A 17590-nucleotide genomic window follows, 5' to 3' on the forward strand; every position below is an offset into this window, starting at 1 on the left:
TAAAAACTTCAACTTTTAGTAGCGCATCACCTGATAAAAACCCATATCACCTCTAGCAGTTAAGTTGCTGCTTCTTTAACTTAAACCTAAGAAAAATTTACAAGCATTGCTTTTCAAATTATTTATACAATTATGTATATTAATGCCCCATACACCGGAAGCATATGTAAAAATGGGTTTGACTAAAGTGTCATATAATTTAGTAAATACATCTAAGTTCATACCACCAGTTTTACAAAATTTTGCTTTAATAACACCCAGAGCTCTATTAGCTGATTTATATAAGACACATCTTACGACATTCGATCTAAGACCTCCTCAAATACACATAATTACATTTCAATGTATAATGCAAACAATCTAAGATACATAACGAATTGTAAGTCGGAAATTTTATTTTCATTTCTTAATTTTCTTTTTTTTTATTTCAAAAGTCTCGAAATTTATAATATAATCAAAATTATAGTTTCTCGCTGCATTTAAGACCTATTGGTTACATTCTGTTGTTGTCTGTTCTATGGTCGGATTGTTGTTGCTTTGACACATTCCCCATTTCCTTTCATTTGTCAATTTCATGTTAACATATGTTAAGGTTTGAATTTGTTGGTTTTGTTAAACAAAAAAAAATAGTATGAATGTGTCGGTTCTGTTTGTTCTGGATGACATAAGAATGCGTTGGCGCTGCTCTGTCTAGGATATATTTGTGGGTTCAATGTAGTATGGACTAGTTGGTTCTGTACAAAAGTTTTTTTCTAAATTAGTTTCATTCGTTACTAAACAGCGTCCATTAACGCACAGAGAATACGAAAAAATAGCTTAAAAATATCACTACGGTATATATTCTATAGTTATTTTTATAGTTCGTTCTTATGTTGTACTGTTAAACCACTGTCCGATGTTACAGGGATGGTTGAGATCCTGCTAACATGTTTAATCCCACCACATTATCTTTGTATGTGCCTGTCCCAAGTCAGGAGCCTGTAAATCAGTGGTTGTCGTTTATTTATGTGTTACATTTTGGTTTTCGTTCATTTCTTTTTTTTACATACATAAGACCTTTACTTTTCTCTTTTGCATTGTTTCATTTCAGAGCCTTTTATAGCCGACTATGCGATATGGGCTTTGTTCATTGTTGAAGGCCGTACAGTGACCTATATTTGTAAATTTCTGTGCCATTGTGGTCTCTTGTGGAGAGTTGCCTCATTGGCAATGATATCTTTTTATATAACTACGGTATATATTATAGATAAAGCTAGTTGACATTGTTCTATGCAACAAAACCAAGATTCAAAGACCCTAAAGTTATTCCTTATCATGAGACTAACCTTTGTATTAAACGTACCTTCATCAATCGTTTATTCAATCATTTCTTTTGTTTATGACTAGATAATAGCAATAACACGAACATAATCATAGCTGAATATACGGTAAGGATTCTACGCATCTTTCATTACCGACGACCTACATACACTGTCACAGTGACAAGCATGCCCAATTTACTTTTTATTGAATAATTCATAGTCAATAGTATATTTTAAAATGATTTGTATTAGATTATATTGTATACTACATTTAACATCATTCATTGGATTTGTATATGGCAGTTAAATTCCACTGACTTGTATATTTTAGTAACGCATGAAAGATCTTCAAGGATGATAGTTGCTCCTTTGAAAAAGTGAAAGGGAGTATTTTACGTTTTTTAAAATGAACATTACACCAGGGTTTTTTATATCACAAACTAGTCAAAACATTTACTAAATTTTATCATCGGTATAAGGACATCATTTGTAAATATAGCTCAACATGCAGACTTCTTATACGTTCAGGTATTTCACATCCAATATTTTATGGAAAAATTCTTTGTAAAGAACAAAAACGTCAGTTTTCACCTCAGAAGCTAAGAAAACCTGAAAAAAAACTTATGAGGAAGGGATATTGTTACTATACTGTTGTCAGGTCATTTAAGATTGTATATTGTGGCGTTGATATTGATTAACTCATAGGGTCTTTGAATCGGACCTAAACACATTTATTTAAAAACCAGTTGTTGGCATGAAACGGGTTATGTTCATCACATATATTTCATGATGGTATAATACTAAACCCCTAACGGGAAGGATTGTGCCTGATATTCATATGATGAAGACATAATCTTTCAATCAGTTAAATTGAAGTCTGGAGCTGACATGCCAGTTAACTGCTAGTAGTCTGTTGCTATTTATGTATTATTGTCATTTTGTTTATTTTCCTTGGTTTCATCTTCTGACATCAGACTTGGACTTCTCTTGAACTGAATTTTAATGTGCGTATTGTTATGCATTTACTTTTCTTCTTTGGCTAGAGGTATGCGAGAGGGGTGAAACCTCATAAAAATGTTTACCCATGCCGCATTTTTGCGCCTGTCCCAAGTCATGGGCCTAGGCCTCTTTGTTAGTCTTGTATTATTTTTGATTTTAGTTTCTTGTGTACAATTTGGAGTTTAGTATGGCGTTCATTATCACTGAGCTAGTATTTATATTTGTTTAGGGGCCAGCAGAAGGACGTCTCCGGTGCGGGAGGTTCTCGCTGCATTGAAGACCTGTTGGTGACCTTCTGCTGTGGTCTATTGTATGGTCGGGTTGTTGTCTCTTTGACACATTCCCCATTTCCATTCTCAATTTTAGTTAACAAAATAAGAACGTTTCTAAAAGTAAATGATGTCATAAAGTAGGGGAAAGAACAAAAAAGAAGTACAAACAAGGGAAAAATCAGTGTCAGTGTATCTTTAGATACTGAGAAATGATACTTAGGAAAATATTACATTAGCTGTATTTGGCACACCTTTAGGAATTTTATATCCTCAATGCTATTCAGCTTCGTATTTTTTTGGCCTTTTACTTTTTTTATATTTGAGCGTCACTGATGAGTCTTTTGTAGACGAAACGCTCGTCTGGCGCAAATATGAAATTGGAATCCTGGAACATATGATGAGTTTATTTAGTACTGAAAGAGTCACTTGGTTAAAAACAAGTGATTCACTAGAATCTAAATACATTAATTATGGTAATACATTTTTTTTTCATTGATAGCCATCTTATAAAAATGATTAGATGGTACTAATAGTTATCAAAGGTAACAGGATTATAATTTAGTACGCCAGTTAGTAATAAATGAACAAGTATACATAGTTGGCGTTCAACATCACTTTTAATCGCTTTAAATCGATAATCAATGCATCGACACAGTCCCGATATTTAAAGATTTTTTTTTTTTACTTCATCGTCTAGTATATATCAAGGACGTATAACCAACTAAATATGTCCTTGTATATATATATACAAAACTTTAAAACACGTCTAATAAGAAAGAAACTGTGATTTGTCGTTAGATAATATTCTCAAAATCCAGAAAAAATATCATCTTAAATGTATTACACTGATACTGTATGTACATAATAAACTATGACTTAAAAGTACTGTTATATTACTCAAATAGATCTAAATCGTTTTTAAATGGATGTTTAGATGCAAAAACATTCGAAATTTCATTATCATATTTAAAAGTTCATTTTTAAAAAGACAAAGAAAAACAAAATAACGATCCATTTAGTTTGCTCAACGCCTTTAAATATTATGTAAATCTTTAATTTGAAGTGTACAATTGTAAGATAAATTTTAAACGCATCATCTATATTTAAAGATTGTGGTTAATACAATTAACATAATTTAATATGAGAAATAATATATCTCTTAATGATCAGAAAGTGTGTTCAATTTGTTTTTTAAAATCGTAGATTCGCCAAGTTTTATATACATAAACCAATTTCCACTTTGTTTTCAACGTCATCACAAGGTATATAAAAGTATATATATGTAGGACTCGGAGGTGCGATGGGGACGCTAAAGTGATATGGTCATGCTGAAGTGCGATGGTCATTTCGCTGAGGTGCGATGGTTAAGCATCATTTTTTAATAATGTGATGCTTTCAAACACAACATTGGTTCGCAGGCAGGAGGATTGGTTTGTAAATGAAGGTGATATGCGAACAAAGGGAATAAAGGGATAAAGAAAGTTCCAAACGTTTAAAGTCACGGGAAGATTTTTAGCATGACATGTGGAGCCAAATCATGTGACACGGCTACAATATAATTGGTCAGCAATCTTGAACTCGGAATTAATGCCGCAAATATTTGGCACGATAAATAAAGTATATTGATCCAAGAAGAAGTTTTGATTTAATATCTTTAAGTATGCTTCACGTGATTTTTTGACAATTTATAAAAGAAAAAAATAATTGTTAGCATTAGCTGCAATGTTTTTGTTATATTAAGTTGATATAATATTGTTTTTCCCCCGAGTTAAATCTTAATTTGAGAGAACACCTTTGATCTAATCTTATTGTGGTTACAGTATTAATTGTCTACAATATATTAAGCCGAAATTAACATGGCTAGTCCCTACGTGTACTTCTCAATTTGTCATCCTAAAGTAAGTTTTTCGTGGAATAATTGACAAGTCTCGCTTTTAGTCAAGTATTAATTTACTTGTCGTTTTTTTTTTACTTCGTGGACATCTTTCCGACATCGGGTATGTATTAATGGATGAACAATTTTCGTTTTTAAATTTATACATTTAATATAGTATAATATAGCTTATAGTGATAAATTTTGATATGATTACTTTGATTGAAAGTGTCGAAAACTAAAATGAAATGTTAGCGCTTTGCGTGAAAAGAATATTCCGACTCAGACATAAACCTCAAACACCCCCTTTTAAAGTTAAATGGTTGCTTTCTTAACGATGTTGCATATATTTTATTTTATTTTATAACAGCTCATGTCTATACTGCTTTTATATTCATTGTCAGAGGCAGGAGGCATCGCACTTCAGTGTAACCACCATCGAACATCAGCGTAGATGTAAACAAGTTAACGTCACAATGTGACGATCGCACTTTAGCCTATTAACCATCGCACTTCAGCGTAAACCATCGCACTTCAGCGTGACCATCTCGGTTCAGAGTACCAGCGCGATTCCTTTCCTACATAATTATATTATATGGTATTCATGTCTCAGACAGGGTATATACTGTGACATTTTCGGCATAGAGTTTATATTCTGAAACAACTAAATATGTATCGTTGCAGATAAAGGGGCACTTATATTATTTATAATAAATATATACGTTTACAATTGGATGTGTACTTGTTAATACTTTAGTCTGAAATAGTTATTCAAGAAGCAGTCGATATAAGTTACTGTAATTGGGACAAACTCGGTATCATATTATTTTGTCTTTTTTATGCTTATTTGCAATCTTTTATATAAATAAAATAAAAGGCCGCTTTTAAATGATTGTATCAGTGTATACAGAAGTCCGAGGAAAATTCCTTTATCAATTTCCAAAATCTCAAACACATCAAACGAATGGACTTTTCCTTCTTTGAGCATGCATTTTCTTGATGGATTAAACCTGATTTATAGGTAGCTAAACCTCTCCTTTGTAAGACACTCAAATAAATTTTTCTTACATTAGCAACGATGTGTGAACAAAACAAACAGACATATTTTTGAATTGTTATTTGGATGGAGAGTTGTCTCATTGGCACTCACACCACATCTTCCTATATCTATATAATAGCTAAAAATATCAAAAAGATCAAAAGATCAATTTTTGAATCATGTTTACATTGATTTAAGAACACAAGCGGATTAATATAAGTTCAGTTTTATACTTTGGTTTACAAGCAAAGATATAGACATGCATATACTAGTATACACTGATCTGCATTTAAGCAATACTATAAAAAAAACAATACAAAAAAAGACTTGCCTTCTAATAACTGAAACAGTAATATAAGATGGTATGAAAATTAATGGTTTTATGTTAAGAAACTGTTCATCCGTGTACCCGTCAACTATTCGTTCTAGATCACTAGTCAAGTCACGTATGAGTCTTATGTAGACGAAACGCGCGACTGGCCTACTAAATTATAATCCTTGTACTTTTGATAACTAATCATGCTTAATAGAGTATAAAATACATATGGGATGATAGTACGCTGAAATTGGTTTTGTAATATAATTCATCATAATGGCTCTTATAAAACTTAACTTAACGTGTTTTGGTTGTATCATGTCATATATTTTTATAACACAATTTAACCTTTTTTACTAGTACAAACCTGTTTTAGAGACCACTTAATGGAGAGAAAAATAGTAGTCTCAAAGGACAGGTCATCTGTTAATACAGGCTCAATTTTATATATAAAATGCACTTCAAAGGGATCTAAAACTGGTGGTCTTTTAACAGGTTTTTGTTTAATACGGTTGGTCTCTTAAGTAGATTTGACTGTATATGGTTCCGATATTTGGTGCATTTATAATCTTAAATTAAAAAAAAACCACAATTCTTATAAATTTAAGCAGACGTATAGTAATTTTCCATGCGAAAATGTATGCCTGGAATTTCGCTGTACTAATCTTTTGGTTTAAGCCATTTGAATTTGACTGTACATTATGTGCCTTTCCTAATTTGGATTAGATTGCTGTTACTTTTTTTGCATAAGATAGTGTGTAAGAAAATAGCTTTAATATTTTGGATTATAGCTCTTCATCTTTTATATAAGCTTTGGATTTCAAATATTTCGGCCACGAGCATCACTGAAGAGACATGTATTGTCGAAATGCACATCTGGTGCAAGAAAATTGGTACTGTTAATTTTATTAATATATTTTCTTTCTGTGTATTGATAGCTCGTTTATCATTTTTCTATTTGGTACCAAATGCTTCCTCTTAAATGTGGTTTTCAAATGTTAGACAACAGTGTTAGTCTAAGATAACATTTGAAATTATATTAATTTGAAACTATCAGCGTCCAGCATATACCTTCTGTAGCATATCTATATAGAAAGTACCTGATTTGTCGTTGGAGTTATAATCAACGCCCTTATACATTTTAAGGTAATCATAAAACATTGTATGCACATAAATTATAATTAAAGAACAATGTTTTGATCTATACTCCTATGTTTGCAACAGATGTGGTATGGATGCCATTGCTAAATGATACATTTCTCCATCCAAGTCAAAATTTGTAAAACGAAAACTATTGTAGGTCAAAGTACTTGTCTGTTTGTATTTTTCACACATTATTGTCAATTCAATGGAATTCGATGTGACTGTCAGTCAAATGAGAGGGAAAGCTAGCTGTAAAACCAGGTTTATGAAATGTCTGTAACAAGAAAAGAATATGTTTTCCTTTCGTTGATTTGTTGGAGCTTTTTGATAAGGGACTTTCCGATTCGAATTTTCCTTGGACTTCGTAAAAAAAATATATTTGTCTTTACTACCTGCTATGTATTTTATTCATTGAAGTAAACAAAAAATCTAGAATGAGAAGTGTTCTTTTTTATGTTGATATTTTCAACCCTTTCTATTATTTTAATGGGAAATCAAGAATAACATTTTAGTATCTATATCTTTATATTCGAATTTCACAACAATAAAAACTTTTGTATATAAAAAAACTAGAGCAAACTGCAACTTAACATTCATAACAATTTATTTTTGATATATAACTTTTTTAAGTAGAATGATATCGTAACTCTTATACATATCGTATTACCATCGCTGAGCATAATATAGATGACTAAACCTAATAGGCACAAAATAACATGATATAAACCATTTTAAATTACCTGTGCAACAAACAACCATTTATAAGAATAAAGAACTATTTTCCAAATACTTTAAACTTTCCTTTTTCAAACTTTAGTTAACAAGTTTTTACGTTGAAATGAATGAACGCAAGAGTAAAAAAAATATATATAAAAACCGTGCCTTCTAAATACTGAAACATGCAGAGTGGTAGAACGGTAGTAAAAATTGAAATGATTTATGTTAATAAACTTTTCTTGTGTGTAGCTTCATGATTCCGTAACAGAATCATGATCATTAATCTTCTTTCGTTTCTATTTTGACATAATCGACACCGATGAGTCTTATATAGACGAAACACGCGTCTGACATATTAAATTATAAACCTGGGGCCGGTAACAAGAATCATTCGTATGTCTTACGAACGGGCGTCTTAAGATTTAAGAATGTAACAAGACCCTACCTCAGTCCTATCTTAGAATGATTGATAGCCCTTAATGTTTTGAAAAAGTGCATGATTGAAGAACCATTCTTACGTCTACCTTAAAGCATTCTTACTAATTCCGGTAACACAAAATCATTCTTAAATTTTGGTCAGTTATTTAGTGTTCTTAAAACAAACTTAGCAACTTAGTGGTGTACCAAGAACAATTCGCAATAGCTTCACTTGACATTTGGTCCCGACTAATCTTAGCTGTACATTCACTTGTTAATATTAGAACAAGTTGCTTAAAAAAGTTAATTCGTCCACCTTAGAACGTTTTTTTTTATATTTTAGTTAATAACTTAACTGAATAGGAAATTATTTATCAGTGTTTACTTGGCCATGTATGTGGAGGACTGTAGTTTCTCTTTTTTGTAAATCATTACAATTTTGGCTTGTTGAGAGAAGTGTTAAATATAAAGCAAGGAGAAATTTGTGACCTTTTTCAATTTTAAACCAAGAGTTCCAAATGGTAAAGTTTAAACCATCACTTCTTAAATTGTACGGAAGCCATCATGAGTTGGTTGACCAATTATTTACCGGCTTTGTATTACAATGAGCAACACGATGGGCACCACACGTGGATCAGGATTTGCTTACTCTTCCGAATCATCTAAATTCATTTTCAGTTTTTAGTGGGTTAGGTGTTGTTGTTGTATACCTGTTGTTTTTTTTTTTACATTTTTGCCTATTGTAAATAAAATTGAGAATGGAAATGGGGAATGTGTCAAAGAGACAACAGTGTCTTTTTTGTTCACGCATCGTTATCAATATCGTTGAATTTGACAAGACTGTCATACAAGTGAGAGGTTCAGCTCTTTAAACCAGGTTCAATCCATCATTTTTTTACACTTTGAAAATTCCTATAACAAGTCAGGAATATGACAAATGCTTTCCATTCGATTGATGTGTTTAATCATTTGGTTTTGCCATTTGGTTAAGGACTTAATTTCCGTTTTGAATTTTCTTCGGAGTTATTTATTTTTGTAATTTTATTTTTTGTAAGAAGGCTTTTAAAATGTGAAAAAAAAATTGTTTAAAGTAAAAAAATATAAGAAGATGTGGAATGAGTGCCAATTAGACAACTCTCCATATAAATTACAAATTATAAAAGTAAACCATTCTATAGTAGTGATTTGACCGAAATGAACGGTATGATAGAAAAATAAGCCTACGTCATTTGAGACTCATCATTTATACTCGATTCAAATCCTACCATTGGCCCTTAAAATGATTGTCCTGAGACAAGCATATTTTATTAAAATAATAATGTTCTATAAGCAGTTAAAATAATTTCATGTTTAAAGCGGTGCAAATTTTTTAATTCAATTTTACTTTTATCAAAAAAGGGCCGGAAGAATAATGGTGGTCTGCGGCCAAAATTGTTTTCCTTAGGTTAAATGGGTAGTTCATTGTTATGTGCATGTAATCGTTCATTAAAACGTTTCTATGATTCATTTAAGGTGATTCTCATTTCCTTGCGAGGAACCAAAAACTGAGACACCAGAAAATTATTAAGAATTCGTAACTTGAAAACTATAACGATGCAGCTTCAGGGAGAAATAAGAGCGATCTCTGAACAACCTGAGGGAGCTTTGATTTACACTCTTTGAGTGATCTTAGAATTATCTTCCCCTTAATTCAATACTTATGATCTCTCTTTCCTGTTACCGGCCCCTGGTGTCTTTAATAACTATTAGCTTGTCGTAACGTTCTATTGTATTGTTTATTTGTGTGTTCTCTGTCCTGTATGTTCTCCTATTTATTTGTATTGTAGTCTTGTCATTTAATGTTGTCATTTTAATGTTATATTTAATATTGCCATAAAAGCGTGACGTTTAGCTAGCACCAAAACCAGATACAATCCACCATTTTTTTTAATGTCATGTACCATGTCAGGATAATGGCCATGTTATATTATTGTTCGTTTCTGTGTGTCGATATTCTCCTCTTATATTTGATGTGCTTCTCTCGGTTTTAGTTTTTGTAACCCGAATTTGTTTTTTCTCAATCGATTTATGACCTTTGAACAGCGGTATACTTCTGTTGTCTTTATTTATTGTACGAAAGTTTATAGAGTATGCAATACAGATGGGATAGTCTTACATTGCATAGGGTTTTGTAATATGCCGCAAGATGGCATGTCCCCCAAAATCAAATTATTTATTATACAATTTGCATTTTAAACAAAATAATATAAAAAATTATAATATGTTTTCTCTCTTTGAAGAAATATCATAAAAAAAACATGTTTTTGTTCGCAGACAAGCTCCATTTTCTGTTTAAAGCGACATACTATTCAACATTACATGTAAACCTTCTACCGTGTCATACATTTAAATATGTCATCAAGAATAATGTTATACATTGGAACTCTAAAACACGATTGTCCTTCATTTCTATCTTGATTATTTAATTTACCATTAACATCAGAGTGCATTAGCTTCTGGATATCGAGAGTATTGTGTACGGTTCTGACATTCAATTCGATACAATGACATTTAGAAAAAATGTCTTTTTTTACTGGTCTGTCGAACGTCCAAATTGGAGAAACTAAATCCTTTGGTTACTGACATCTAAAAGTCAAACGAAACATCATTGTTATTCTATATTCTATTTGTGACTGACGTAGACATTTTCTCATTTTCATGGTTCAGTGACTGCATGAAAATTAACGAGTTGTTTGCAATGCGAATTTCTCACTTAATATGAGTACGATGATAACTATATTGGGTGCATTGGTTCTATGCATGCAGCAACGTCTACTTGTCCGTCAGACTAAATTCAATTGACCTAGACCACCTTTCATGGGCAAATGAGCAATGTTCATGCTATGTAATTATGTCCTTTTCTTAATTACAATGAGTAGCATGATAACTTTAATATGATGTATGGATTGACTGTCATAATGGCTCACGATTCGTCTGATCTTGACCTGTTTTGTTGTTCATTGGTTTAAGTTAAGTTTGGATGTTTTGGTCTGTTTTTTTCAAAAACTTTAATCAAAAGGTCATCTACATTTGGTGTATGGAATGAATGTAAGTTGAACATGTCTGTCTATAGCTTGTATCATCTGACCTTAACAGTCAACCCTTGACCTCATTTACATTGTTCATTGGTCAATATAACTATTTTGTCTGCTTTTCAAATTCGTTTATTCATAGGTCAGCTATAATGGGTGAATGAACTAATTTTGAGGTGTAAATGTCATTCTGGCAGGTATTAATTGACCTTGACTTCATTTTCGTTCTCATTGGTACCTAAATGATACATTTTCGTAAAATCGTCAGTCAATCTTATCGAATGATTGTAAGGTGTACATGCATGTCTTACCTGGTTCGAATGACCATAATCTCAGTTTTATAGAACATTGATAATGTTAAGTTTGTGTGATACTTATGGTAAAACCTTATTTTTACAGACTTTCAACATAAAATTAATGATATTAAGTAAAACAGGAGAGACATTGAAGCGTGTGCACTCTTGATTCGCACAATATACAAATAAAACTTTAAAATATAGTAGTCAATCGAAAGATTAAAATTCTGATTTTACATGTCATTAGAACCACAGAAATACATGGATGTTCTGGATAAAATGGCTAATTGTAGTGAGCATGGAACGATTCCGGACATTTTATAGTACGGCTCGGTTCTGCTGACGGAAGCGATATTCAAAGAGAGAATCTGGTGAAATACATTCGCAGTTATTTATGGTGCACATATCCTAATCTACAGAAACTGTTATCATGTATACTTTTGTGTGTTATTTTCATTTCAGTTTTAGGTCTTAGTTCTGGTACTTTCGTGACCTTGCTAATAAAGATTAAAGTATTAACATTCTGTCTTTGAGCTTTTATAGCCAATACAAACCCGTCATATAAATTGTCCTAAAGGAATAGGGTATATATATCAAGACGGCTTGTTGGAACAAACAAGTTTATTAAACATGAAAATTAAAGGTTTCAAACAGTTCCTATATACTATAAATTCAGAAATTATTGAAAAGCTTGACTTCAAATATAATAAATGTAATAAAAAAGTAAACATACAAATTTTCCTGAATATGAAAACCAATTATCAAAGCGTTTGATTGGATTGATTTTCAAATGGCTAATATAGTATCTGATATTTTAAAAAAATATTAATACAGGTGAGAGAATTGAAACATAATTTTCAAACTGCTCGGGAAAAATGTCCAAATACATAAATTCTTGTGCCAGGAAGTACCAAACTTTTTTAAACAACTTATAACATATATAATGGAAATATTGTTCTAAAAAGAAAACAATGTTTCTCTCCAATAGAAAGTCATAATGTGTTTCCCACGGGTACGATATGTGAGTTGTGTACAGTTGCAATTGTTAATGACATGCACTTAAAGATGTGTTAACCTTAAATAACTATTAAATGAACCTCGCATATAGATGATACGAATGTTGCAATTGTCGTAGCCATAATCCCGCCCTCTTCTCCTCGAATGTGACCAACCGAATTAAACTGATCGCATATTAAGTACTTACATGAGGAACACGATGAGTGCCACAAGTGGAACAGGATCTGCTTATTCTTTCTGAGCATCTGAGATCGTCCTTACTTTTATTCGGGTTCATATTGTTTAGTCTTCAGTTTTCTTTCTTTTTTTATACTGGAATTTGTCTTTCGCTTGGTTATTTGTGTGTGTTTTTTTATTGCCATGGTTTTTGTCTGCATGTTTTTGACATAAGAGTTTGAATAACCCTTCGGTATCTTTCTTCTCTGTATTAAAAGACATTTTTTTCCAAAAAAAGATTTCTCAGGTTCAACTATCGTTTAAAAGTGAGGTATTTGCCTGATGTGCCTCCATTGTTGAACATGCGTGAAATACTTGCCACTGAGCGTTAAGAAAACAACAATCAATCGATTCATTACGCTACGGCATTGATGTCGATTTCTATTATTTTGTAGTTAGATTTCAACCTTTTGATGTATATTAGACATTTCCTATTATTCATATAGAACATAAATTAACAGTTTTCAATATATAAATGTAACGGATTTTAAATATATTAGTATCATCTGCGAATAAAAACAAATATATCAAATATCAATTTAGGCTTATGTAATCGCTAGTTCTATTATGTCTATTATCATTCATAAGTAGCTAGATCATCAGCAATGTCATTTATAAAAATAAGAAAAGCAGAGGAGACAAGGGTTCGCCTTGTTTTTTTTTTGTTTTTTGTTTTTATTGAATATTGTTTATATCTGTATTTACCAAAGTCATAACAACTATAGGCATACAATATATAAACTACACAAAGTATACATAGATAGCAGAAGGTAATGTGTTAAACATATTACATCCTGTTAGATCTTAATTTGTGTACACGAAATATAAATTAGAACTCATTAATTGTTTTACACCAATATTGTTCGAAAAAAACATCTGACAGTAATCCACCGCATTTAACGCGAATGTTTACAGTTGCATATACTGACTGCACCATGGAAACAAACTTGCTACTAATTCCACCATTGAAAAGCTCATACCAAAGTATGCGACGGTCGATATTGTCAAAAGCCTTACAAAAGTCCACGAATGCTGTATACAGTTTTTCCTTTTGCTACAAGATTGTTGATATTATTCCATGAAGAATCGATCAAAACAGCGGCGACAGTTGATTTTTGGCAGCGAAATCCAAACTGGTTTGCTAAAAGAATAGCGTTATCTTTGGCCCAACAAAATAAACAATTATTATTAATTTAGGTAAAGATCTTTGAAAACACACCAATCAATATAACTGGCCTATAGGCTATAGTTATTAGGGTTTGAAAGATCCACTTTCTTTGGTACGGGTAAAGCCATTCCTTCTATCCAATTATCGGGATATATTATACTAAATTCAAAAAGTTTATCAAACAAAACTGTTAAAAATAGTTCAGTAAAAACATTTCTCCACTGATTTCACCTGTTCCTGTACTTTTACCACGCTTTAGTTTTTTTAATAGCATATTCAATTTCCGATTCAGTAAATTCATTATCTAAATCGTCTATGTGAAGATCTTCCGAACGAGTGTTGTCTATTAACGTTTTAACTTCTTTTGATAAATCACCAATGTTCCGCACCAAGAAAGTTTTGAATGTTCAAAAATGTCTTTTGCATCGGCCGCACATCTAGATCAACCTTTACTAGGTCTAACTTTTGACCAGAATTATTGAGGGTTCACTTTAGTTGACCGACTTAGCTCCTGACCACGTACACGTTTATATCGTGTTTTCGCTTTTCGTTAAATGTGTTGTATTCGTTTCTTGCTGTCACGTATAATTGTTTATTGGGACGGCTTGGGTAGCGCTGAAAACGGTTTTGTGCTTTGTGAAATTCACTTCTTAAAGTTTACATGTGTGATCGAACCAATCTTTTGTACCAAGTTTATGTTTACTCAAATGTTTTTGAACAGATGTTTACCAAAAAAATTAAGCACACATTTAAATCTAACATCGGTAATCACATTTACGGCGTTGTTTGCACTTTCATTTTCATTGTCATTCATGAATTTATGTTGTTTACTAGTTCCAACTGATCAGTTTGTTTCTCCCGTAATGCTTGTGTCAGGGGCGAGCTAGGATACAATTCAACTGTAGGCACAAATCGGAAAACGGTTTTCAGCATTTTAGTTGCATAATTTTGTGTACAAAAATATCATGTTTACTGGTTTTTATCATGATGATATCCATGAAGAAAAGTTCGAAGAATTATAAATAATTTTACATTAACACGTGAATTAACGTAGTACAATCAGAAATCTGAAAAAAATAAAAAATATTTACAATTGCCCAGTGTAGATCAGACTAGTTTTAGAGAGGGTCAAAGGAAAAGATTTTTTACTTTTTTAAATGTATCTTTTAACTTAAATTTGGGGGGAAAAAGGTTAAACAAATCTTATATTTCTGAACTTTTATAAATAACTTTCAGATCCGAGTTACACAAAATTTCAAATACAATGATACATTTACTCAAAGTCAAGTCGACGGTTTTTCCTGCTGATAAAATCAGTATTTACTCTCATCAATATCAACATTGAGGTGTCGGTGAATATGAAGAAGAGATAAATTTGAAAGTCGTTCGTCTCCCATTGTCGATCTCAGGTAGGATTTCACGCGTCTCATCGCGCTGAATGATCTTTCACTAGTTGCCGATGAAACAGGCATTGTCAATAAAATCCAAATAATCCTATACAGTATACACTGAATGGTACAGATCGGCGTTTGTTACGTTAAGGACACCAAGAAGTCTATCTGGTCTGTTGTCTTCAATACGCCAACGGGCTTTCCATCGTGCTATCTCATCATCAAATTATTTTTTTTCACCTAAATCCGAACGGTAAGAGTTGTAGATTTTGTCTGCTATTTCTGGAGTCAAGTTCCCTAATTTGGCCAGAATGAGATAAGAGGCAAGGAAGCGTTCCTCGTTGCTAATCAACAGCTTGGTAATCTCAGTAACCAAGTGGTCGAGAAACACGTAGTATAACGAAACTCTCCAATAATCTGACGGCTCAAGAATTGGATGGTTAGCTCTGTGTCGTTGACGTCCAGCCACACGCGGAACTGATGGCTGGATGTCGTGTTCTGCTGCAATATCTGTTGCTCTTGCAAACAAGGACTCCCAAACTGTATCATCACCTCTTTCATCGGAAAGCCTTTGAATTACAATTTTAGCCTCTGTCAAAGATTCAATCAAATCACTATCGGTTTTCTGTAAGTAATTTGTAAAGGCGACTGTTGCGCTCAATATGTGTTCAGCAACAACAAGACTAATAATAAATTCAAATCGAAGTATCGCATTCATACTCTGTGCTGCTTTGTCATCGTTGTCGTCTTTAAGTGAATTCAGGGAAGAGACAACAACTTCAAATGCTGTTCGAAATGTATACAGCGAATCTGCCCGGCTTGACCAACGAGTTTCACACAGTGTTCTCAACTTTGTTCGGCGTTCTAGTTGGTCTTGAACGTTTTCATTTTCTGACAGTTCTTCAGTGAAAGCAGTCAAGCTTTTAGCCGAATAATCAAATTTAAATGCAATTTCTTGTACAGTCGACATCATGTTTCTAACACAAAGTTCCTTACTACTATGAACGAGTGCAAGATTTAGTTGGTGTGCCTTGCAGTTGATGTAGGAAGCTTCTGGTGATTGCTCTAATATTTTTGCCTGCACACCATTATACTTGCCGGTGTCCTATAGCCATTCTTCCCCCATGGCAATTTTTCCTGGGGGAAAAACTGGATCGATCCAATATTTCCCCCCGGAAAAATTGGCATGATCCAACTTTTCCCCCTCAACGTTATAGGGGGAAAGCGAGGATCAGGCCAATTTTTCCCCTTTGCGGCATGATAAGCTAGTTTTTCCCCTTTAAAAATTTATAACGTCGGCGACGTCAGTTAGAAATTTTTATCCTAAAAAAAGAATATTAACTTTTTTGATTAGTTTAGCGGTACCAAAGCTTCATCGTATTATCATAAATTGATACTAGAACACGCCCGTGATATCGCGGGTCCGTGTCTGAATTAAGGTATATAACTATGCTCAAGCCTTATTTTAGTATTAGTATTGTCATCTGATAAAGTCATGCCGATTTATAAGATACACAGTTTTTCTCTGCTTTCAAATCTTTCTGTTTGAACCCGTCGAACTGGAACTTATCAATTATTGGTAATATTAATTATTTGGAAAACAAAAGGTCCTGGAATGGAGTATTTTTAATCAACAACATTGTCCTATATTAGTTATAAATAAAGATGAATTCTTTGATTCGCTGTTTTACGTCATGTATGCCCACTAACAAATTGAAAACTGTTCCTCATTTTTAGTCTTGTTATCTTAGAAAGTCGTACTGATTAAAATACTACAATAGGTAGCTATTTGAAAATTTAGTAGTGTCAACCCTGTGATTATGACCCGTGTATATAGCATATTAATCCTGAATACACCGTTTGGTGGTGCGCCTGTCAGATGCGGAACGTACAGATTAGGTAATAGGTAACAGGTGAATATACTATTGGTATCGGATTCGATCCGGAACTTCTTAATTATTGGCAATATTAATTACGTGGAAAACAAAAGGGCCTGGAGTGGTGTAATTTTCAATATACACCTTTGTACTATATTAGTGATATATAAAGTTGAATTCTTTGATTCGTCGTTTTTACGTGATGACGGCTGAAACCGTGATTGGACTTCGTAATTTTAGTATTATAGATGTATTTAAATACACCATGTACCATGTAAACATACAAGTTATATTTATACACACAAAGCACATTCTGATGCAGTGATACAATCCATTCTCATTCGTGAACCCTTAATATCATTGACCTACTGAATACAACTACGTAAACCACTTCTGGTCAGTTTGAAGATTTTGACTTTACATGATAAATTATTTTTGTACCAACCACAAGGTAAAAGTACCCATCAAAGGCATGGA

At 32.5% G+C, this 17590-nt stretch overlaps 1 protein-coding gene across 1 annotated transcript in view; it reads right to left on the bottom strand.

Moving 5' to 3' along the window:
- The window catches only part of LOC134697484 (sodium- and chloride-dependent glycine transporter 1-like), a 31574-nt gene extending 15368 nt beyond the window's left edge, over positions 1–16206 (bottom strand). Inside the window, exon 1 of the mRNA XM_063559764.1 lies at positions 15477–16206. Coding sequence (XP_063415834.1) covers positions 15477–16206 — 730 coding nt within the window. The remainder of the gene's footprint in view (positions 1–15476) is intronic.
- Positions 16207–17590: the final 1384 nt, after the last annotated feature.

This window comes from Mytilus trossulus, chromosome 14 (assembly GCF_036588685.1).
Source record: "Mytilus trossulus isolate FHL-02 chromosome 14, PNRI_Mtr1.1.1.hap1, whole genome shotgun sequence".
In the NCBI taxonomy this organism is placed as follows: Eukaryota; Metazoa; Mollusca; class Bivalvia; order Mytilida; family Mytilidae; genus Mytilus; species Mytilus trossulus.